The 25,680-nt window shown below is 38.5% G+C and overlaps 1 protein-coding gene across 1 annotated transcript in view; it reads right to left on the bottom strand.

The window, feature by feature from the left end:
- Positions 1-25,680, bottom strand: part of LOC149797464 (DNA repair protein RAD50-like) — a 212,784-nt gene that overhangs the window by 134,909 nt on the left and 52,195 nt on the right. The window contains exons 11-14 of the mRNA XM_089960763.1: positions 22,351-22,463; positions 12,350-12,448; positions 8,536-8,622; positions 1,231-1,323 (exon numbers count right to left, since the gene is read on the bottom strand). Coding sequence (XP_089816889.1) covers positions 1,231-1,323; positions 8,536-8,622; positions 12,350-12,448; positions 22,351-22,463 — 392 coding nt within the window. The remainder of the gene's footprint in view (positions 1-1,230; positions 1,324-8,535; positions 8,623-12,349; positions 12,449-22,350; positions 22,464-25,680) is intronic.

Genomic DNA, 25,680 nt, shown 5'->3' with positions numbered 1-25,680 from the left:
ATTGTATCACCACCCAAGTATCATGTGTTGTAATGCCACCCAAATATCATGGTATGTGTTGTAATGCCACTCAGATATCATGGTATGTGTTGTAATGCCACCCAAATATCATGGTATGTGTTGTAATGCCACTCAGATATCATGGGATGTGTTGTAATGCTATCCAAATATCATGGTATGTGTTGTAATGCTACATAAATATCATGGTATGTATTGTAATGCCACCCAAATATCATGGTATGTTGTAATGCTACCCAAATATCATGGCATGTGTTGTAATGCTACCCAAATATCATGGTATGTGTTGTATTGTCACCCAAGTATCATGATATGTGTTGTAATGCCACCCAAATATCATGGTAGGTGTTATACTGGCACAAGTATCATATGTGTTGTAATGCCACCCAAATATCATTTTGTGTTTTATCAGCACCCAAGTATCATATGTGTTGTATTGCCACCTAAATATGGTATCTGTTGTATCACCACCCAAGTATCATATGTGTTGTAATGCCACCCAAATTTGTATGTGTTGTATTGCCACCCAAGTATCATGATATGTGTTGTAATGCCACCCAAATATCATGGTATGTGTTGTATTGCCATCAAAGTATCATGGTATATATTATACTGCCATCCAAGTACCATGATATGTGTTGTAATGCCACCCAAATATCATGGTATGTGTTGTATTGCCATCCAAGTATCATGGTATATATTATACTGCCATCCAAGTATCATGATATGTGTTGTAATGCCACCCAAATATCATGGTATGTGTTGTACTGCCATCAAAATATCATGGTATGTATTATACTGCCATCCAAGTACCATGATATGCGTTGTAATGCCACCCAAATATCATGGCATGTTTTGAATTGCTACTTGAGTATCATGGTATGTGTTATAATGCCATCCAAGTATCATGGTATGTGTTGTAATGCCATCCAAGTACACTGCTCCCTCGATAACTCATGCCCTGATAACTCGCGAACCCACTTATAATGCGGAGTCATGCATGGATCCCATTTTTTCAACCAGAAAATACCCAAAATACCCCAAAAATTAACCCCTATTTGTTGAACTTGAAGAAAATCATGATCAAAATTGGTAATGGAAACTTTGATGTATCGCTCATTTTATCGCCAAAAAAAAAATGGATGCACCATAAAAAAGAATCAATATCAAAAAGCATCTAACAATCAGGCACACATGTAACACTGAACTTACGCCATCATCTTTCTTTCTGCTTCCCTCTTGGACAAAAGGTTTCTATTTTCATTTAGACTTGCATTGGATTTTCTGACATCCTCACTCTGTTTGCTGCAAAAGGAGATGGATACAATCAATCTTATTTAATTAACTGTAATATTATTAGCTTGGTTAATTAAGTAGTTAAAGAGGCAAAAAGGTACTAGAGATTTATATACAGATTCATATTAATAGCATTGATAGAAATTAATACAGTATGGGAAATTGGTCTCCATGATGGCTTGTTTGCAGACTTCTTCAATCTGGCCATTAAAAGGGTGGTTAGGATAAAGGCTTGGCCTTATGGTGCTCCTTCAGGAATTGCAGGCAGAGAGCAATGAGTCATGTTCTGCCAACTGTAAACTGTACCTGCAGTTACGGCATTGGCCAATATGTGTTCAGCGGCTCTGTTCAGTATTCGGACCATTCTTGAGACTGATTCCCATGCATGCCCTGAGGTATTCGTTGTGGGGGAAAAGAAGCTATGTTCTGCATGTTGGAAGATAGCCATAGAGACAAAGTCCAAGATCAAAACCATGGTAATGAATTGGTGCACTAACTACCGAGTGTAATCCAAGGCCATCCAATCTATGCATATGGAGTGTGGCTTTGTCCTCCCCAAAGCATTCATATCGCTACTGACTGCTGGAGTTTCCACACGAAATACTGGTGCATGGCCTACGCAGAACTGCCAACAAACTGATGAAAAATGCAGGTCAGAATGTCTGTAACCCTACCAGACTGGGGAAGTAAATGAGGTTGGACTCGTCTGTTTCATCATAAGATCAAAAAATGCTGGAACCTTTGTCCAGGTTGCAGATGGAGGAGGAGGAGGCCAGAATTCTGGGAGTCAAAGGCAGAAAACATCCTCAATGGAGGTTCGGAAAGCTGAATCTTCCCATGACATCTGATAGTCTAGAACTGATCACTCACTTAAGAACAAACATCTTCTAGTTGCATGAGGTAAGGCTAAGGTCTCCTGCAATGCATAAGACTTAGCTGGCGAAGAGTGACACGGTCTGCCTATCACTAAACTCATAGAACACCATGAGTTAGAAATTGTGACTTGGAGACAGTAAAGAATCTCTTTTCTTAGCCGAGTGCAGAGAACTTGTGAAGCAACATTCTTGGCATTATGCTGAATGAGTATCTCAAGGTGGCATGTGGGTTAGATTGGTCCCTGCACATGTCTGCAAAAGTTGAGTTCGACATACTGGAAGTGGGGCTGTTAGTGATTGAGCCCATAATATTTAGTATATTGCCTAATCCAGTCACAATGGAAATAGGCCATATGTATGGAGAGGATATAGTTAGGGTTATAGGATATTTGATCCATGTAATCTATGTGCCTGTTGAGTGAGAGGGAACTTGGCTGTTTGTTAGCTTTGTCCCTCTCTGTTCCGCAATAGCAATCAAGTTGAGCCCCAAGGAGGCAAGGTAGAGGGAGCTGCCAACTACGCGGAGTCCTGTGGTGGTGACTTTGGTGCCAGAGCTGTTTCAGAGCATGTCAATGTCCAGCGCTTTATGGCTTAAGGGTAAGATTTATCATCCTTGTCCACCAGAAATTCTCACACTGAGGAGAGGTCAGCATGCAGACTGGTGACAGTAGGGAACATCAAGGACAACAAGTACAGGTAGAGTAATTGAAGCATGGCGTTCCAAGGCTAAGGATGCTGTGGTAAAGGAAACACATGGATGTACCAGAAATGACAGAATTATACATGTATAAGTAGTTTCCTAATGACATAAAGACATGTACACTTATAAATGATGTAGCCCAAACCTATCTTGTGAAATTGCACAGACTACCTCATGTGATTGGCTATTTGCTCTTTAAATATGATGGAATGCTTATTTTGCAGATAAACATGACCCAAGTGTCACCTATAGAAAAATGCATGAGAGAATGCGACTGATTAAACTGTGATTAGAAAGTTGACCTGTACTTGTCTAACCAGAGTGGAAGCATACAGAAATGTACATAAGTGTGCTTATTAAACACACACAAAAATTCACATAAAAGGGAACTGAGGCACTGTTATATGTAAGTTCAAAGTAGGTGTGACAATATTCATTATGAGGTAATTAACTGTAGGCCCACAGACCACCTATACAAGTAAAAACACTGGCGTTGGTGCCCAGATGCTACAAATGCCTCGGAATAGAAACTCACTGATATATACCCGTTCGTAATTGAATTACACATATATTAGGAGTTTTTATAAGCGCTAGAGACATGCATGTACAAAATAATAATAGCCCAAACTGAATGCGAGTCACTTATGCTCCCATGCAAGTACCTAAATGTGTTAACAACAACAAAGTGTTAGCAAATTGTAAGGGCAGAACTTTGCAGGATAGGAAGAAAAAGAGTTGGAAATAACAGATGGATTATACTTTCCTTAGAGGTGAAATCTCCTCCAACCTGTAATGGTATATTTTCCACAAAGATTCTGGCTTTTTCGAGGTCGCTTGTGATGAGTAAGTAAATATAAACTAGATAAGTGAGTGAGTGATTTAGATTTTTAATGTAGCCTTAACAATATTTTTAGTCATATTGCTATGATGTCTGCAGCGTGGCAGTTTACAGTGATATCTAGCACTGGGGCATCATGCCACAGAAATATAGCATCATGTCCCATCCAGTCCCATCATCCTGACACCAGACCTACCAGTCCTAACACTAACCTCCTAATGTTGAGTGCCCAGCAAGGCAGTTGCTAGTACAATTTTTATAAGTTTCTGGTATGGCTTGGCTAGGGTTTGAACCTACAATCTCCTTCTTTAGAGGTGGATGCTCTAACCACTTAGGTCAGCGGAGTGGTCTAGATAATAAGAATGTCTCCTACATTTATTGAAAAAAGTAGAGAGTGTTGGGCTCATTCAAAGAGAAGAAGAAAAATATTGATTCCAATGAAAAAGTAGTGGAAAGAACAAAAATTAGGAAAAATTAAGGACGTTTCAAAGCATATTATTTGATGTCAGATCAGTGCCATTTCTGTAAAGGACCATCTAGGCATCATAAATGGTCTTTTTAGTGAAAACCCCATGTCAATCTGAACATCCCTTAATTAGCAATGATAACAAGCTTTAAAGAGATCTGCATGGTGGGGCGGTCATACATGATGTGAGACCTGCATCATTTTTCATTAAGAGCAGCTAGATATCATGAAAAGTCCCTTGAATATGACCAGCTTTTCAGGAGGTGTGGCAATTACAAAACAATAACAAGGCAATACTGGCAACCAAATTGGTACCACTTTCATTTAGGAACAACCCGACATTATGAGAGGTCTCTTGGTGAAAATTCCATTCTGAGATCACAGTTTGTTCAGAAGATGAATTAATAAGATTTTCAAGATGAACAAAATGGCTTTTATGTTGAAGTGTCCCAGTTGCACCATTTTCATTTCCACTAGACCTTGAGATGAATGCCTATGTATAGTTTCACCATTTTAATTTAGAACCCACCAGACTTTGAGACAAATCCCTGTGTAAAGTTTCACAGCAATCCTGAGTACTTTAACAAACTTGTGCTAACAGATGGACAACAGACAGATGAGGAATCACAAACCAAAAGCTCTTCTGGTAAGAACAGCTAAACCTTTTGCCTTTCTGCCTTTTACAATGTCAACCAGGTATGGTTCGATATTATAAATGTGGATGTGGTTTAGATGTGCAACACAACTCTCTCATTGATTCTCATGAATTTGTTTATTATGTCCCTGTACGTGAATTCTATCCTCAGGCTGGCAGAACTGTGAAGGTCAACATCTCAGAGGTATAGGATGACCACAAAATTATCTTCCTGAACTGCAATGAGAATCAACTGCTTTTTGTGATATGTGAATGAAGTAAATGGGAGTTTAGATACGTAACAGGATGAAGCTTGTTGTGTGCTTGGGACCAAACAATCTAAACTGCCCTTTTGATAAAGATAATGTTCCTTCTTGCAGCAGAACATCCACTTTGTATGTTTCTTTTGGGATGTCTGTAGTGAGGAAAGCCCTAGATCTGGAGGCCCTCTGAACCCATAGGCAGCACCTTTACCATTCTGTTGTAAGTGCTGAATTCTTCCTCCCACCAATATGACAGAAAAGGGCAACACAAACAAGTTATTATTTTCTACCACAAGTTGGCAGGGAGAGAGATCGGTGAAAACTGAATCTTGTCTCCAATGACTTATGGAAACGGGGTCTTTGTCAAGAGAGATGGATTTGTAGGTTCTTCCAGGCTGATGTGCCCTTGGGTGTGGTCCTTCCTGTTTCCCTGAACTCTCCTTGCAACAAAGGACTGGGCTCTAGTTTGCTAGGCCTTTGTGAGATTTTACAATCTGCTTGCTATTTGTAATCTAAGAATAACTTTGTCATGATTTATCAGGATAGCAGACTTGGAAAGATATGTATCTCGTTCCTCAAGCTGAAAATGAACAGCTATTGCACAGGCAAGCGAGTGCTGAGCTGCTCTATCAGCACACAAACCATAAGAGAACAACTCCCAAGTATGAGTGTCAGCAAGTTTCTCAAAGAAAGAGTTTCATAGCAATACTGTCAGTAATTTTGGGGTAGTGACAACACACTGTTGTTAATGGACAGATGACAGATTATTGAATAGACTCTTCTGGTCTATGATGCCACTTAAAATGCCAATTTGACAGATTTCTCGTTTTACAGGACTCGATCTACAGTCATTTGGAAAGACTACTTGTTTTACAGGACTTGATGTAAAGTCATGATACAAAATCATACCAAGGTTCATGAAGATATTTCAATGTGTTCAGGGGATTTTAAGCAAACAAAAGTATGATGGACAGGATGAACAAGATTACCCCAAAATGACTGACAGGATGAACAAGCTCACTCCAGTATGACTGACAGGATGAACAAGTTTACTCCAGTATGACTGACAGAATGAACAAGTTTACTCCAGTCCAGTATGACTGACAGGATGAACAAGATTACTCCAGTCCAGTATGACTGACAGGATGAACAAGATTACTCCAGTCCAGGATGACTGACAGGATGAACAAGCTCACTCCAGTATGACTGACAGGATGAATAAGTTTACTCCAGTCCAGGATGACTGACAGAATGAACAAGTTTACTCCAGTCCAGGATGACTGACAGGATGAACAAGCTCACTCCAGTAAGACTGACGACAGGATGAATATGTTCACTCCAGTATGACTGACAGGATGAACAAGAATACTCCAGTCCAGGATGACTGACAGGATGAACAAGCTCACTCCAGTATGACTGACAGGATGAATAAGTTTACTCCAGTCCAGGATGACTGACAGAATGAACAAGTTTACTCCAGTCCAGGATGACTGACATGATGAACAAGCTCACTCCAGTAAGACTGACGACAGGATGAATATGTTCACTCCAGTATGACTGACAGGATGAACAAGTTTACTCCAGTCCAGTATAACTGACAGGATGAACAAGTTTACTCCAGTATGACTGACAGGATGAACATGCTCACTCCAGTATGACTGACAGGATGAATAAGTTTACTCTAGGATGACTGACAGGATGAACAAGCTCACTCCAGTATGATTGACAGGATGAATAAGTTTACTCCAGTCCAGTATGACTGACAGAATGAACAAGTTTACTCCAGTATGACTGACAGGATGAACATGCTCACTCCAGTATGATTGACAGGATGAATAAGTTTACTCCAGTCCAGTATGACTGACAGGATGAATAAGTTTACTCCAGGATGACTGACAGGATGAACAAGCTCACTCCAGTATGACTGACAGGATGAATAAGTTTACTCCAGTCCAAGATGACTGACAGAATGAACAAGTTTACTTCAGTCCAGGATGACTGACAGGATGAACAAGCTCACTCCAGTAAGACTGACGACAGGATGAATATGTTCACTCCAGTATGACTGACAGGATGAATAAGTATACCCCACAAACTTCATATGCGGTTGGCATAATTTCTCTGCCAAGTTTAGGACTATTTATCAAAAGCTAGAGACTAGTTGTACAAACGCAAATTATAATATAAAACTTTATCACCAAAACATGTAATAACTATGCAAAAATGTGTCAAAGCATAATGTGTGAATGTCATGTTTATGTTGACCTCATGTCAATAATATCTGCAAAGTTTCAACACAGTACATGTAACAATACTGTAATAGCTGTAAATTTAAGAATCATAGGATGTATGGATGGTCAATGCTATATGTCCCTGCCATATTCATGGCAGAGGGAAAAATACTATTTGCCTTATAATCATTACAAGAGAATAATCTTACATTCAAGTCCCAGAAACTGATATATTTTTTATATATATGCAAGCATTTTTTATTTTGTTGTTAACAACACTGAGGCCAGATGCATGTCTGTAGACATGTATATACCACAGACCCTTACAACAAATCCTTAAGTATACTGCTGTATCTATTATAATGCATGTCTGTAGACATGTATATACCACAGACCCTTACAACAAATCCTTAAGAATACTGCTGTATCTATTATAATGCATGTCTGTAGACATGTATATACCACAGACCCTTACAACAAATCCTTAAGAATACTGCTGTATCTATTATAACGCATGTCTGTAGACATGTATATACCACAGACCCTTACAACAAATCCTTAAGAATACTGCTGTATCTATTATAACGCATGTCTGTAGACATGTATATACCACAGACCCTTACAACAAATCCTTAAGAATACTGCTGTATCTATTATAATGCATGTCTGTAGACATGTATATACCACAGACCCTTACAACAAATCCTTAATACTGCTGTATCTATTATAATGCATGTCTGCAGACATGTATATACCACAGACCCTTACAACAAATCCTTAAGAATACTGCTGTATCTATTATAATGCATGTCTGTAGACATGTATATACCACAGACCCTTACAACAAATCCTTAAGAATACTGCTGTATCTATTATAATGCATGTCTGTAGACATGTACATACCACAAACCCTTACAATAAATCCTTAAGAATACTGCTGTATTTATTATAATGCAGGTATGTTCATGAATCCCATTAAATTAGTGAAAGCATATTATCACTATTTACTTAACCAAATTCACTTTTAGTTCTTGGTTAATTTGAACAAATTGTAATATGACTGCACATAACTGATTTTACTCTACTGCATCTTTTCATGCACTATTAAGACACAGAGTTAATTTAAAACACAAAATAAGGCTCTCTCACTTACTATGTTGGTCCATTATATGACTCTAATGAGCAGCATTATAACAAGGTAAGACTTTACTTACCTCACATACGCATCTAGCTCCCCTCTAATGTTTCTGCTTGGCATGTGACCCAGGAGATAGGTAATGGTGTCTTCATGCTTAGCTTTTCTGAAAATGTGAAAGAAAAGAAAAGATGAGAGATAAAAACCTAAAATACAAATACAAGAACAAGGGCAGGAAGCAAGGAAATATATTTGACTCAGTACAAATGAAGTATACAATGAACACTGGTGGTTTTGTGGGTTGATTAATATGTGGAATAAATATGAAAAAAATTGGAACGAGGTGATAATTTCATAAATTTCATCTAAGTTGAGCAGTTTAAGCAGAAGAAATCAGAATGATTGTACATTTAGCAAGATCATTATCAATGAATCATAAATACCCTTCAGTGTATCTACTTATCAATGATTCATCAGTGACCTTCAATATATCTCCTTATCAATGAATCATCAGTACCATTCAGTGTATCTCTTTATCTGTGAATCATGAATACTCCTCAGTTTATCTCCTTATCAATGAATCATCAACACCCTTCAGTGTATGCCCTTATCAGTGAATCATCTGTGCCCTTTAGTGTTACCTTATACATTGTATCAACAGTGAACTTCATTGTACCTCCTTATAAATGAATCATCAGTATCTTTCCAAGTATCTCTTTATCAATGAATCATCAGTACCTTTGAGTCACTGACTGCTCTGGTAGCCTAGTGGTTAGAGTGTTCGCCTTGGATGCAGGAGGTCATGGGTTCAATCCCCAGCTGAATCATACAAAGACTTATAAAAATGGTACTAACAGCTGCCTCGCTTGGCACTCAGCATTAAAAGGTTAATGATAGTACTGGTCAGCCTGGTGTCAGGATAATGTGACTGGGTTGGACATCATGCTACATGTCTGTGGCATGATGTCCCAGTGCTAGACATCACTATAAACTGCCACACTGCAGAAATTGTGGTGATATGACTGAAAAATTGTTAAAGCTACTGTAAAAATCCAAATCACACACACACACACCTCTGAGTCTATCTCCTTGTCAATGAATCATCAGTACCCTTCAGTGTATCTCCTTATCAATGAATCATCAATACCTTTCAGTGCATCTCTTTATTAATGACTCATCAATATCCTACAGCATATGTCCGTATCAATGAATCATCAGTACCCTTCACTGTATCTCCTAATCAATGAATCATCAGTACCCTTCAGTGTATCTCCTTATCAATGAATCATCAGTACCCTTCAGCATATCTCCTTATCAATGAATCATCAATACCTTCCAGTGTATCTCCTTTTCAATGAATCATCAGTACCCTTCAGTCAGTTTATCTCCTTTTCAATGAATCATAAGTACCCTTCAGTCAGTCTATCTCCTTTTCAATGAATCACTACCCTTCAGTGTATCTCCTTATCAATGAATCATCAACACCTTTCAGTGTATCTCCTTTTCAATGAATCACTACCCTTCAGTGTATATCCTTTTCAATGAATCAGTAGTACCCTACAGTCAGTGTATCTCCTTTTCAATGAATCATTAGTACCCTTCAGAGTATCTTTTTATCAATGAATCATCATTACCCTAAGTGTATGTCTATATCAATGAATCATCAATACTCTTCAGTGTATCTCCTAATCAATGAATCATCAGTACCCTTCAGTATATCTCCTTATCAGTGAATCGTCAATACCTTTTGGAGTATCTCCTTTTCAATGAATCATCAGTACCCTTCAGGGTATCTCATCAATGAATCATCAATACCCTACAGTGTATGTCCATATCAATGAATCATCAATACCCTATAGTGTATGTCCATATCAAGGAATCATCAGTACTCTTCAGTGTATCTCCTTATCAATGAATCATCAATACCCTACAGTGTATGTCCATATCAATAATCATCAATACCCTACAGTGTATGTCCACATCAAGGAATCATCAGTACCCTTCAGTGTATCTCCTTATCAATGAATCATCAATACCCTACAGTGTATGTCCATATCAATAATCATCAATACCCTACAGTGTATGTCCATATAAAAAATCATCAATACCCTTCAGTGTATCTCCTTATCAACGAATCATCAGTACCCTTCAGTGTATCTCCTTATCAATGAATCATCAGTACCCTTCAGTATATCTCCTTATCAATGAATCATCAACACCTTTCAGTGTATCTCCTTTTCAATGAATCACTACCCTTCAGTGTATCTCCAATTCAATGAATCAGTAGTACCCTACAGTCAGTGTATCTCCTTTTCAATGAATCATTAGTACCCTTCAGAGTATCTTTTTATCAATGAATCATCATTACCCTACAGTGTATGTCTATATCAATGAATCATCAAAACTCTTCTTCTTCTTGTCGGGTTTAACACCATTTTTTCAGCACACGATAGGCTATATATGGCGGCCAGTATTAATGATGGTGGAAGAACCCGGGAAAACCTCGTAAAGAACCACCGACCCACAAGAAGCTACTGGCAAGCTTTCTCACATACCCACATTGGCTGAATCTTAGACTCGAACCACTGCAGACAGAGGTGAGATGCCAGTGATCCGTAATGGAGAGCACTTTAGTCCACTCGGCCACTCGGGGCCCCTTCAATACTCTTCAGTGTACCTCCTAATCAATGAATCATCAGTACCCTTCAGTATATCTCCTTATCAATGAATCATAAATACCTTTTGGAGTATCTCCTTTTCAATGAATCATCAGTACCCTTCAGGGTATCTCCTTATCAAGGAATCATCAATACCCTACAGTGTATCTCCTTATCAATGAATCATCAGTACCCTTCAGTGTATTTCCTTATCAATGAATCATCAGTACCATTCATCTCCATATCAATGAAAATTCATTGTGTAATGCAGCAAAAGCAGTACTGTAGAACTGATTAGAGTGTGATGTTTCCAAATGCACAATGATTCACTGTTGTACACTAGAGTCTAAGCAATCCAAAGTCAGTTTATATACCTACTGCTAAACACAAACACCAAGATTGATACAAATTCATTAAGTCGTTCAGAATTCAATACTATCCCATGCTAAGGTATATCAAAAACTTTTATTACAGAACCAGAACTTAAATGTTGTTAAACAAACATTGTGATCATTTCCAGCCACCTATGTGTATACTGTTGTACGTGTCTGGCCACCCATGCATATTTTTCAAAATTACTGAGAATTTATTAGACATTTTGATCTAAAAACATATAAGGAAAGTATATTGATTTTATTAGGAAAGCAGAGTAGACAGTTAATGACATACTAATATTACTGACAAAATACCATATTTGTAAGTACTCAAACAAACAAATCAGCCAACATCAATAACAAAAACATTGAAATAATAAATTAAACATATATAATCAATCACTACTAATTCTTTTTTCTATTGTATCTAGAACATCTATCTTGACGAATCATTTGATGTTCTTTTTATTTTATGTTTTCTGAAGAAAAGATTTATTAGAAAAATTAACATGTACTTCATAAACAGAAATGACATTTGGATTCTTGAATTTTTTTAAATGAAAATATACAAGGATAAAAATATATAAACTATAGGGTTGGTTAGGGGACTTAATACTGCTGATGTATATGGTATATTTTAATATATGATAAACGGGAGGTGATGAAGAAAGAAGACGAGGAGAGGCACTTAGAGACAGAGTCAAACTCTTGAAATTTTAATCACACCCTGAGAGGATGGCTAAAATGCGAAAATGGGAGTCATGGAGCTGGAGGGTTGGAAATCAAAACCTGAGAAAATTGAGAAAACTTGCAATTATGCCAAAGTATTTTTTTATATTTTAAAAGCAAAACATGAACATACAGTCTGCGAATGTTTTCTTCCTTGGAGGCTCTGTCTTTTCTCAGCACATCAAGCTGGGCCTGTGCGCTGGACTGAAGGTGAAGGACATTCATCTCGGAACTAATAAAAAAAATTAATATAAAATTTAAGTGACAAGAATCCATGTCTGTATTGATCACAAAAATATCGATTTTGTGTGCCTTTGCTGCCATAAAAGTAAGAATTGTGTCTCATCATGCTTACACAGGTCAAACACTGTAAAATGGTGTGCATTCCCCACTTCTCAAAATGTTGTATTGCAATTGTTGAGCTTCATCAGCCAGTACCTCTACAATGAAATCATTGTCATCACCGCTATCATCAGCCAGTACCTCTACAATGAAATCATTGTCATCACTGAATTCATCAGCCAGTACCTCTACAATGAAATCATTGTCATCACAGCATTCATCAGCCAGTACCTCTACAATGAAATCATTGTCATCACAGCATTCATCAGCCAGTACCTCTACAATGAAATCATTGTCATCACGGCATTCATCAGCCAGTACCCGCACAATGAAATCATTGTCTTCACCGCTATCATCAGCCAGTACCTGCACAATGAAATCATTGTCATCACCGCTATCATCAGCCAGTACCGCAACAATGAAATTGTCATCATGGCTAACATCAGCCAGTACCTGCACAATGAAATCATTGTCATCACCCTATCATCAGCCAGTACTACTACAATGAAATCACTGTCATCACTGCTATCATCAGCCAGTACCTGCACAATGAAATCATTGTCATCATGGCTATCATCAGCCAGTACCTCTACAATGAAATCACTGTCATCACTGCTATCATCAGCCAGTGCCTACACAATGAAATTATTGTCATCATGGCTAACATCAGCCAGTACCTACACAATGAAATCAGTCACCATGGCTATCATCAGCCAGTACCGCAACAATGAAATTATTGTCATCATGGCTAACATCAGCCAGTACCTGCACAATGAAATCATTGTCATCACCGCTATCATCAGCCAGTACCTCTACAATGAAATCACTGTCATCACTGCTATCATCAGCCAGTACCTGCACAATGAAATCATTGTCATCATGGCTATCATCAGCCAGTACCTCTATAACGAAATCATTGTCATCACGGCTACCATCAGCCAGTGCCTACACAATGAAATCATTGTCATCACGGCTATCATCAGCCAGTGCCTACACAATGAAATCATTGTCATCACGGCTATCATCAGCCAGTACCTGCACAATGAAATTATTGTCATCATGGCTAACATCAGCCAGTAGCTCTATAACGAAATCATTGTCATCACGGCTATCATCAGCCAGTGCCTACACAATGAAATCATTGTCATCACGGCTATCATCAGCCAGTGCCTACACAATGAAATCATTGTCATCACGGCTATCATCAGCCAGTACCTGCACAATGAAATCAGTCACCATGGCCATCAGCCAGTACCTGCACAATGAAATCACTTTCATCACGGCATTCATCAGCCAGTACCTGCACAATGAAATCATTTTCATCACGGATCTCATCACTGTCATCATGGCTATCATCTGCCAGTACCTCTACAATGAAATTGTCATCTGAAGACAAACTAACTCGGAATCCAGCCATTTTTTTGTTTTCCAGGAGGCCTGTATTTTAAACATGCCTATATAAAACTTCCTTGATGAATGTAAGGTTAAAACTATGACAGAATACTTGTTCCAGGGTCAATGTATCAATTAAATTTAGTTAAACCATTCTAAGCTGAAGTATCCTGATGTATAAACAGTTGCCCACCTGAAAAGTGGCTAGTGCTATGATACCTGATGTATAAACAGTTGCCCACCTGAAAAGTGGCTAGTGCTATGATACCTGATGTATAAACAGTTTCCCACCTGAAAAGTGGCTAGTGCTATGATACCTGATGTATAAACAGTTTCCCACCTGAAAAGTGGCTAGTGCTGTGATACCTGATGTATAAACAGTTGCCCACCTGAAAAGTGGCTAGTGCTATGATACCTGCAGCATGACTTTTGTCACTGGATGCAATTTAAGGGCCAACGGTTAAATAAAAATTGTATACTGCAGAGAGACATGATTTGTGGAAGTCCTCAAGCATCACTGCTTTTCACATGTGTGGATTTGTACAAATTTGGTGCATTTACGCACACTGATAACATTTCTGACCCCTGTGTGTTGAGTTGTTTTGAGTTAGACCACTAAGATGGGCTTATATGTAATTTTAAATATATATTCATTTATTTTCTGACAGCCCCACTTGTGATTTCTGATTTTTTTTACACAACCCACACCTGAAGTGATTTTCCTAACCAACCCTCTACTGTCAGATTCAAAATAGTTTGAAACACAACCTCCTACAGAAGCTTTCATAAAGGGCATCATTCCAGGAGGGGATATGTTTTATAGGAACTGTCCTAAGGACAAATTACTATTTCAAGATATTCATCTAACTGGACAAGCAGATTTCATGTAATGTATAGTATACATTGAGTAAAACTGATGCAGGGAAGCAAAGTTTTAAGTAAATTATGTTTCTACGAGAATACTTACCCAATCATATAACATCATGAATCCAGCCATAATAAAAGAAGAAAAATCATCTTTCCCTGTTTATATCAACAGACAATGGGCAATAACTCTAGCCCATTACCTCCTATTGGCACCACCAGGTGTCACTGGTTTTTAGCTGAGTGAGATACTAACAAGGATGCTTGCATGGAGAGGTGGTTGGAGAGGTTTTTAAGTAATGTGATTGGGTAAGTATGGGTAAGTATGCTCAGAGAAATATAATTTACTTACAAATTTGCTTTCTCCTTCGAATATGTTCCATACTCACATTGCTTACAAATTTGCTTTCTCCTTCGAATATGTTCCATAATCACATTGCGTAAGGAGAATCCACAGTAAGTGGAGGGGATGCTGAGCATCTGACCTCTATCTCAGGTATCATTCTAGGGAAGAATAGCTGAATGCCTCCTTGCGAATGATAACATGTTCTCCTAATTATATAAGCAACACAGCCTGGGTAACTTGACCTGTGGCCCTAACATATGATTAAGAAGATGATTACTGAAATCTTTTTACCTACAAAATTTCACCAGCGAATCCAGTGAAACTAACAGGCCCAGTTGATTAATCCAGTTGGGGCTGATGGCAATTGGACCTACAAGATTCGACAATGTACAAATGTACAATCCACTTCAGCCATGAAGAAAAGGCTTGAAGCGTGATATCCAGTATTCCATCCACACCAGAAGGAAATGGTGTTCAGTGTTTCCGTGCGCTTAGCGCTTGAGAGCATGAACAGGATCTTGCATGGTCACTATTCTCAACCTGATTATGGAAGAGAGCGAGCAACTGACAACCCTTTGATTACCAACAGATGGCAACCTGCCGCAGATATGTAGCATCATGTCCCACCAGTCACATTATCCTCACACCAGGCCACCTATTCCTAACACTAACCTCTTAATACTTTGCACCAAGCGAGGCAACTGCTAGTACCATTTTTTAAAGTCCTTGTTATGAATCGGCTGGGGTTCAAACCCGCGACCTCCTGCATCCGAGGTGGCTGCTCTAACCACTAGGTTACCAGAGCTGTCGCCACAGGTGACAGTGGATGCTGGAGAAGATTTGGGTTGGCCAGATTCTTCCAGGGCATATGTATTGCTAGAACAAATAGATCGGTGTCTCAGAACTTGTCCCATCTTAGAGGGGATATCAGAATCATCTTGCCATTCTGACCCCGTAATTTCTGGATTATTTTCGGACTCAGCACCACGGGAGGGGAGGCAAAAGCCCACATCCCCTCCCAAACAACTGACAGTGCATCCACAGCCCAATCTTTTGGGCCTGGAACAAGTGAGACGAAGGTGGGTAGCTTGTGATTCCACCTCGTCACCAGGAGGTTGATCATTGGATGTCTCAAAGTGCACAAATGCAAGTGAAGACCGATTGATCGAGAGAACATTCTTTGTGAAGGACTTGACCACTTCTGGATTGAGTCTTGGCCAAGACGTTAAGTCTGCCGGGAATGAGTCTGATTTGTATGTTGATATGGATATTGTTGCACCAATGTACAATCTACCAAATCAGAACAACACAGGTCTGGTGATTTGGTGTCTTCCTGTTTGAGGAGATAGGTCACCACCACAGAGTTATCAGACCTAATGAGGATCATTTTCGCCTCAGAAGTGAAAGGCATTGATGACAGCCTTCATTTCTAAGAAGTTGGTGTGTAGAGGCCGTTCTCCTGGCTCCCACATGTCACTAAGGGTAGTGAAGGTCAGCAACAGGTGGGCACCCCACTGTGCCCCCTTTGGTGTCAGTACCTACCCTTATTTCTGCTTGGGGCTTCCAGTGGGATTCTCATAGTCAGGTGACCTGGGTCGTCCCAATGACACAGGAATTATCAAATCTTGGTCATCATTATGACTGTTTGATCAATGAGACTTGAAAAGGGCCACCATTGTGCTTTCAAGCCCTGCATAAAAAAGACAGCCAAGTGGGAGCAAGTCCGTTGACGCATTGGATAAACCAAAGAGTTGCAAGAACTCTCTCACTGAAATCTATGTTTTTTTGGAAATGGACTTGACAAGTTCGAGACTTCTGATTTTCCCAGTTCAATAAAAATCCTAGGTGATCTAGAAGAGAAAGATTGTTCCCGCCTTGGAGTAGGATAGAACTTACCATGTGTTTCTGTAGATATCCAGATATGCTGCCATCATTTTAAATATTGACCAGAACAGGGAGCTGACACAATCCCACGTGTGTGTGCATGCAATAATAATAATAATAATCATAATAATGATAATGACCTTATTTAAAGAGGGTAACACAATTGGCTAAGAACTAATCTACCTTGAGGCCCTCATACAAAGGAATTCATTTATCTTAGCTGCATCTCTGAAGCCACTGGATATATTGGGTTTGGAAGAAGGAAATAGAGTGGGCATTTCTAATCTCAACTGGAATACTATTCCAGAGCAGAGTTCCAGAGTATTGGAAACTTTTTTAAAATAACACCTTATTTGGTTTGGGAATTTTATACTGTTTGGTAGACATGGATCGCAGGTCGGGAGTATTACCAGGTAGACTATACTGGAAAAGTGATTGTAAATATTCGTAAATATTCTGGGGGCACTATTATGGGATATCCTGTACACTAATTTGGCTTTTCTCAAACAGATTCGGTCTTTAACAGGTAATATTTTTAACTTACCAGCTAAATTTTCCTTGCTTTCTTTCTAGACTGATATTAGCCCAAATGCTCTTTTTTGAAGATGTGCCAGCTTTGCTATGTTTTTATCATTTGAATTACCCCATACTGTATTACAGTAGTCTAAATAGGGTTGTATGTAACTGTTATAAAATAGTTTTCTGTGCCTTTCAGGGAGAATATGTCTTATCCTACTGAGAAGCCATAAACTTGAATTGACTTTTTTACTGATATGTTTTATATGTTCAGTCCATATGTTATTATCGACCAGAACACCAAGTAGTCTATCATGACAGACCATTTTCAAAGTTTTATCCTTCCATGTCAGACATAGTTCATCACTAGATTTGTCCTTCTTTGCCGTGTTGAGATAAGTAATGTTTTAGTTTTACCAGTATTTACCAACATACATATGCACATGTGAGTATGTGCGTGCATGTGTGTGTGCAACTTTGAGTAAAACCCTGATTGCTGCCTTGCACAAGGTTGGGTTTTTTTTGGGAGGTTATAAGTGATATTGCTGCAGATAGGCATCCTTCTCCCGATCTGATGGTGTATTCCCAAACAGGAGAGAGGAGGTGGGGGGACTGTTGATGAATGAAGCCCGAAGCCCTTCTGAATGACCTGGGACCTGGATCACCCCCACTCCCTGTTCTGACTGAACAGGAGATCAAGTGTGCTCAAAAATGGGTTTCTTACCACCTCTGTATTATTGCTTCCTAGTGATCCATGTTGGCACACATATGACTGAGAAGATCCCCTGTCCTGAGGCCACTTAACATCCCTTCACATTGACGGGGACTGAGAGGTTCCAAATGCCCATTTGGGTTGAGCAATGAGGTGGAGAGGTAGTTCCTGAGCTGCCTGCTCCTAACTTCATCTATTCCTCCCCCAAAGCAATGGAGCCTCAAACAGGGTGGTCCACAAAAGGAGGGTATAATAAGGTTGGAGAGATGTGGATCGCACACATGCAATATGGTATGATGAACAGTACTGGTCATTGACCTTAGCAATCGTGGCTGTCACTTCCCAAATGTGGCTATTACCATGTGTCTGCAACTACATCCTGAACCAGCTCTGAAGGGCATGGAGCACATATATCTACCCTAAAGAACAGACGAGTGTACATATGAACAACTACTACATTCATCCATGTCAAGTGCTGGGTGATCATTTCTGAAGGCATCTGTCACCTTAAGTGAGTCTCTTCCTCCTCCCCAAGATCTACTAATTCTTAAGAGCAGTGGTAAGGCTAGAGGGCATTCTGAAGTAGCCAACACCCAAAAAATGTCCTTGATGGCAACTTGAAAGCTAAACTTCACTTCATTCGATGGTCTGATCTGAGAAAGATGTGAAGGATGGTAGATTTGAAGGAGTTTTGTCACACTCACTGTGCATCAAGGCACAAGTGGGTCAACTTGCAGCACTAGAGAAGATATCTCATCTATAAAGATGCAATTCCATCCCTATAAATACATCACTAGCTCTCCCTTGTGGACAAGCAGTGAAGATAGAGAAGTCCAGCACTGCCGGCTGGTTTGAATGGTGAATGGTCAGTCTGGAAGCTCACTGAAATCTCCATCATCGAAAGGGCATGTCACTGACAGTACAGTTGGATGGACAGATCTGTCAATATGACCATCGTAAATTACAGTTGGCTGAACCAATTCAATGAAAATGTCCCCATGATGGAATGGCTGGATGGCTGGCAGATTTGATATACATTAGATCCAACTGATCCGATGTGAACAGCGTGGTCAGCCTGGATGCTGGAAGCATATAAGACGTTCTGGCTATTACCAGTACCAGCTTCACCAAAAGCCTGGCAGAACAGACAAATTTCTCATTGAAATCTCTGGTATAGTAATGATAAGATGCTAGACAGATGGATCTACCACTAAGACCCCCATATAAACTATCTGGCTGGACCCTTTCATGACAACTGGATGGTTGGTGACTGTCTGGAGAGCCGGTAATAGTAGAGTAGTATTAAGAACTGGATTTAATGGATCCAGCATGAATCCATGCACCCTGATTTATAGGCCCGAAGAACATGCTGCCTAAAATTGGGGAATACTCCCCAATGAATCAGTATCACCAAAAATAAACCATAGGTTGTCTTCCTTGATTGATTCTGTCTTTCCTTCCCTTCAATGCTGAAAGGACAATTACTTTGAAAGTGAATTTCATGCTTATAGTGTAAACATTTCTCCTGAAGCGAAAAAAGAAGAGGAAACAACATATAGATTAGTAAAATTAGTGTGTGACTAACTAGCTACTAGAATAAATTGGTAAACCAGAAAATGAATAATTAGCTACAACAGAAGCTTAGACTTCCACTGATTACGTATTACAGATGCTGCATCATAAATGGTGTATAAAAGTATAAACTGTTTTCCTGCAAAATGAAACTTTCACAGCACAATAAACGTGTTCCAGTCACTTTGGAACATGCAACAATCCATTTGATTCCACTGCTTTTATTTAAATTTCTTTGTTGTTCCTTGAGGAAGGGTGCATGTGTTACTGAAACTGCTGCTAAAGGACAGCTTTGGTGGACCAAACAGCAGTAACATCAAATATAATTGTAGAACATTTATTGAGACTGAATTTCTTTTTTCAATTGCTTAGTATTTATACAGGACAATCAGTGCTTCAAAGGTAATCAGTTTTCTTCTAAGTTTCAGCAAAACTATTTTTTCTGGGCACATATTAAAAACAAAAGAAATTAGCCATAGTTTGGTTGATTGTAGCAGTTACTGTTCCTGTGTTCAAAAGTTGGCTGATACTCATTTGTCACAGTAGCATGATTATTTGACAGACCAACACGTAGTTCTCCTTTCTTTTGCATTTATGGCAGCAGTGTTGCTGCCTTCTACTCATGTATCAGAAATTAAAAAACAAGGCCAACAGGTTTTCTATTCTGACAGGGTATGTGTGTATGTGTGCATTATTTGGATTTTTGATGTAGCTTTAACAATTTTTCAGTCATATCGCTACGATGTCTGCAGTGTGGCAGTTTATAGTGATGTCTAGCACTGAGACATCATGCCGCAGACATGAAGCATGATGTCCCACCCAGTCACATTATTCTGACACCAGGCCGACCAGTCCTAATACTAGCCTCTTAATGCTGAGCGCTTTGCGAGTCAGTTGTTAGTACCATTTCTGTAAGTCTTTGGTGTGACTTGGCCCGGAATTGAACCCACAACCTCCCTAATCCGAGGTGGACGCTCTAACCACTAGGCCACCAGAGCGGTCTGTTCTGACAGGGATTAAGGGATTACTACAGAAAAGAAGAGTTATTTTACTTACCATCCACACATAAAGGTCAGTCTAAATAAATATATTAATTACTAGCAAGCAGTCGATAGTCTGACACTATTTCCTCAGAAGAATCCATTATGAGATGGTGCCTCATCTGGCTGATCTTCGCTTTCAGAAATGTCAACAACAAAAAACACAAAAAAAATCAAGATATCACAGTATATAGTACTCAGGCCAGATGTCAGAATAAGCATATTATGATATAACAATGCACTATTGAGATGGTTTAAGAAAAAAGAATTTGCTTATCTACCAATAAATTCCAGTGCATTTTATATCAAGCTTGCTGCTTCCTTTCATTGAGCTGCTAATTTCATTACTCCAAACCCATGGTGGTATATACAAGTTTAAATGGCCAACAATGTCGCAATAAACTTGCTAAAAAAATGTCCCCAGTAAGGAAATTAAATCACAATTTGTGACATTAGCAAAACCAGTGCAATCCCTGAATAAATATTTTAAGTGTTATTTTTCAAACTCTTTAGAAAATAAGAATTTTTCTATGTATGAGAAAAATTTGTGAAATTACACAAGCCATGCCATGATTGTCTTGTATTATAATTCATACATGATCTCTTCCACAAAATGATCATAAACATTTTACATGTTACTCTTCATACTTTGAAGAAAGAATTTTTTTTTGTGTGTGTACGAGAAAAATATATGTACATGAAATTTCGGGAACCATAACAAAATCGTGTGATATCCAAATTCATGTTATAATGTAGTGTGCTATAGCAGGGTGACACTGTATAAGGTCAACTATAGGATGGTGGGACAGTGATCTTAAAAGACAAAGTCCTGAAATGTGACAAACCCACTAACAAGTTGGCAGAAATCGGAAAAAAAAATGCATACAATGTGCAGTAGAGTGATAAATCTGCACAACAAATCCCAAATGAACACTGGATGAGCCCACATAAACACAAAAAGGGCTGGATTGTCAGAGGATGAATCGTGAGTGTGGTCTGTACAACAGCAAAGCTAACAACCAGTGACACCTGGTGGTACCAAGGGGAGCTATTGCCTTTTGTCTATTGACATAGACTGGGAAAGACACTTTTTCATCTTTTATTAGGGCTGGATTTGCAAGGCAGCAGACTAATATTTTTAACGTAATGTGATTGGGGAATTTTTGAAAAAGAAATGTTTAAGTTCCAAGTCACTTTCTCTGAGGACGAGTAGACCATCAAGCTCTTAAGTCTATAGACAAAAACAATCCTGCATCTCACTTTTTATGTCTTCAACCTAGGCTGGACATAAAAACCAATGAATTCAAAAATGACATTCTAATATGTATGTTTTAGCTAGAATGGCTTTTAAGAATTCTGTGCTTTATAAATCATACTTTTTTCAACTCTTGATCTACATAAGAAAAGCTTTATTGCAATGTTTAGCGAACAACAAAGCTATCTATTCTTTAGCAAAAAGATTTTACCTCAACTCGCTTATCTTTGAATCTAGCTTTCCTTTTTCTTTGGTCAATTCTGAGATCTCCTCTTTCAAAACATCAACACTGACAGAGCTCTCAACAGTTTGCAATTCATGTTCCTGAAAATGTTTGTGACATGATGTAAGACTAAAATCAAAATTCTTTTTTAAAAAAATATATTACAATTGGCTTGTGCAGCATGCAAAATTGCCACCAGCCTGCCCGTCTGATGCCAGCTAATTTCATGGCTGACTGGTACAAAAAATAAATAGCCAGTTCATCTGGCCAGTGTAATATTTAGATATATTGACCTAATTTAGTAAACAATTTGTGCAATGTATCAATTTAACTGAAAAAATAGAAACCATGTGAAAAATAAGTTATTACTGATGATCACTTGCAAGCATAAAGCATAGCAATCTGATTGGCTCAGTAAGATCAGAAGGAAAATAATTTGCATATAATCTGCTACTAAATGCAGTTAGAAACTCTCCTGCAATTATGCAATGTGTGATGGCACATGCTACGTCTGCTTCCCAAAGTCAACATGGGGTGGTTTTTGGATGCCTCGAAGCTACCAGAGATGGAGAAGAAAAACAATATCTGACACACAAAAAAAGCAATTCAAAAGGAATATGGCATTAAGAAAGGAAATTATGTTCTAAACTAGCTGGATTATAGAATTCCCTTGGATTATTAATGATCCCCTGAACAATAAGATCTAAAACTATAAATACAAAACCGCCATCTCAAAGACATAATTCAGCAATTTACTGCTGAAACTTGTCTTTCTGAAGACTTAATTTGGTGGTTAGATACCATAGCCGCATCTTTGAAACCTGGACCTTGTTCTGATGCAGTCATTGATGATTTTCGTTTAGTCTAGTCACCAACAGAAGCATCTGTTTCTGATGACCTGTAGATTAGGTATGTAAAGATCCGAATCATTCAGGCAGTTGACAACACTGTCCTAGTCAATAAATAGAGGCCATGATATCATGAAGTCAAATAAAATTTAATCAATTTATTAATTATCATTTTCAGTTTTTCCTAATTTTCTAGTTTTGATCATATAGATCTTTTTGAGGTCTTGTAATAATTTCTACCTGCATTTACCATTAAGTAATTCACTGCATTTTGCCTTCTTGTATTATGCATTGTAGGACCAGCTGGTTATGGACAGGACTAGTAGTATTTTCTGGTTACAGGTCCTGCAGACTTGCTGGATATTTTGGCCAGTTTCACACATTCAGCATATGGGTCTCTTTGTTTCCTAGATACCCTACATTGTTAACACTGCTGTATATATCACACCATACAGACTTTTCCACTTTAGCCTATATTTTCATTGGAGTCTGTAAAATTATTGACAAGTTATGAAAAGAAAGAACAAGATTTTTTGCTTTTTAAAAAGGAGGTCTCTACCGCAGACCCAAAAATTCCACATCTAAAAACATTTGTTGTTGTTGTTGTTGTTGTTGTTGTAGGTTTTAACGCCATTTTTCAGCACATGATAGGCTATACATGGTGGCCAGTATTAAAGGTGGAGGAAGAACCCAGGAAAACCGCAGAAAGAACCACCGACCCACGAGAAGCTACTGGCAAGCTTTCTCATATACCCACATTAGCCGAATCCGAGACTCGAACCCACGCAGAGGTGAGATGGCAGTGATCCATAACGGAGAGCACTTTAGACCACTCGGCCACTCGGGGCCCCTAAAAACATTTGAAACTGTACATAAAAATTGAATACTGCTATTATGGCATGAAAATCTAATTAGGTCTTCTAATTATGCATATGAAATTGCATTTGAGTCACACAATTTTTGCTAAACTGTGTAAAATAAAAAACAAGAAAAACAATTTGCTGTAATGACCTGAACATCTACGCAGGTCATCCATGTATCAATGCAAATAAGCCTATCAAATTACTTTTGTTTACCTTTAGTGGATTTTGTTTAATCATACTAGTACAACTTTTGTCTATCTTTAGTTGGGGTTAACACCATTTTTGAGCACAGGATAGGCTATAAACTGCGACCACTATACATCCAATGATGTCCAAAGACAAACATGTTTGTTCACAAAAGTACTGCTCAAAATAGAATAAGCATTGTTCACTTACATGATGTGTACTGAAATATTTAGTTATTATATAGAACTGATCATTCTTGATTTTTAGCAAAGTCTATGATAATTCTTTGATGCATAATTTTCTGACTAAATCAGTCCTTTCTCAAATGCACATATGGCTTTCAAAATTTTTCGGGATTATTTTCGGGGGGGGGGGCTCATCTCTCTCAGTAATAGCTCCTACATTCTGCTCATGCTGATCTAATTTTCTTATTTGGTGCCTCAGAAAAGCATCGATGATTTTGGGCATCAGTCTTTCATTCAACAAAAAGGCAGTCCTCATCAATTTTAAAGTCAGTGCTGAACAAATAATTTCAAATGTCCCAATAGCACTGCATCAGCTTCTTCAAAATAATCCTCTGTGAATCCCTCAAATACATAATCCTCCTCCTGCTCTTTTGCATGTTGGACAGCTCCCTTCAGTACCTACTCCCAGCAGATGTCTATGCACCTAGGAGCAACAATGTCCCATGTTTTCCCTCCAGATATATCACCTCCTTTAAGTTTAACTTTAATATATTTGTCAATGAATTTTCACTGTTCACTACAGTTCTCTTCCACAGTTCATCTGCAATAATCCCTTGAACAAGAGGATGTATCTTGGAAGTCATATTTTTTAGCAAAAGAACAGCTTTAATTTTTCCATTTTTTTCCTCATTGCTGCTTATAAGGATTAGGCAGCTGGATGGGCAGGGGAATTATTGAGTAACAGAATCACCTCGTCTTCTAGTCCTTTACTCCTTTAATAGTTCCTCACTTGTGGTATAAATTCCTTAAAAACACAATTTTCAAATATTGTGGCAGTGCAATGATCATACAAAAATGGCTGTGTTTTCATATTTACATGATGAAAGCAGCATGAAGATTTTTAATATTCAAATACTGGGGGGAAGGGGGAGGCAGTTTGTAGTTTCCTGTCTTGTTTGTGAATGCAAGGGCGGTTATTCTGTGTTTCTTTTAAATCCCTGTTTTTTTCTGCTCATTGGACTGCGTGGTTAGTTTTGCAAGGCAAGAGTTTATAACACAATCCGGTTTAGTTGCAGTTATAAAGCTATTCTTCATAATATCATCTCACTTGGATAATTTGCCTCGTTTTCTCTGGATAAGCCTCTGAAGAGGCACTGTCAGATGACCAAATTTCTCAAAATGTTGTGCAACAACTTAATGCATGAGGAGATTAGAAGCGATATAGCCAACCAGTGC

The sequence above is a fragment of the Sinohyriopsis cumingii genome, chromosome 6 (genome assembly GCF_028554795.1).
Source record: "Sinohyriopsis cumingii isolate HCF-2022 chromosome 6, ASM2855479v2, whole genome shotgun sequence".
In the NCBI taxonomy this organism is placed as follows: Eukaryota; Metazoa; Mollusca; class Bivalvia; order Unionida; family Unionidae; genus Sinohyriopsis; species Sinohyriopsis cumingii.
This window is presented reverse-complemented; position numbering and strand designations above follow the sequence as displayed.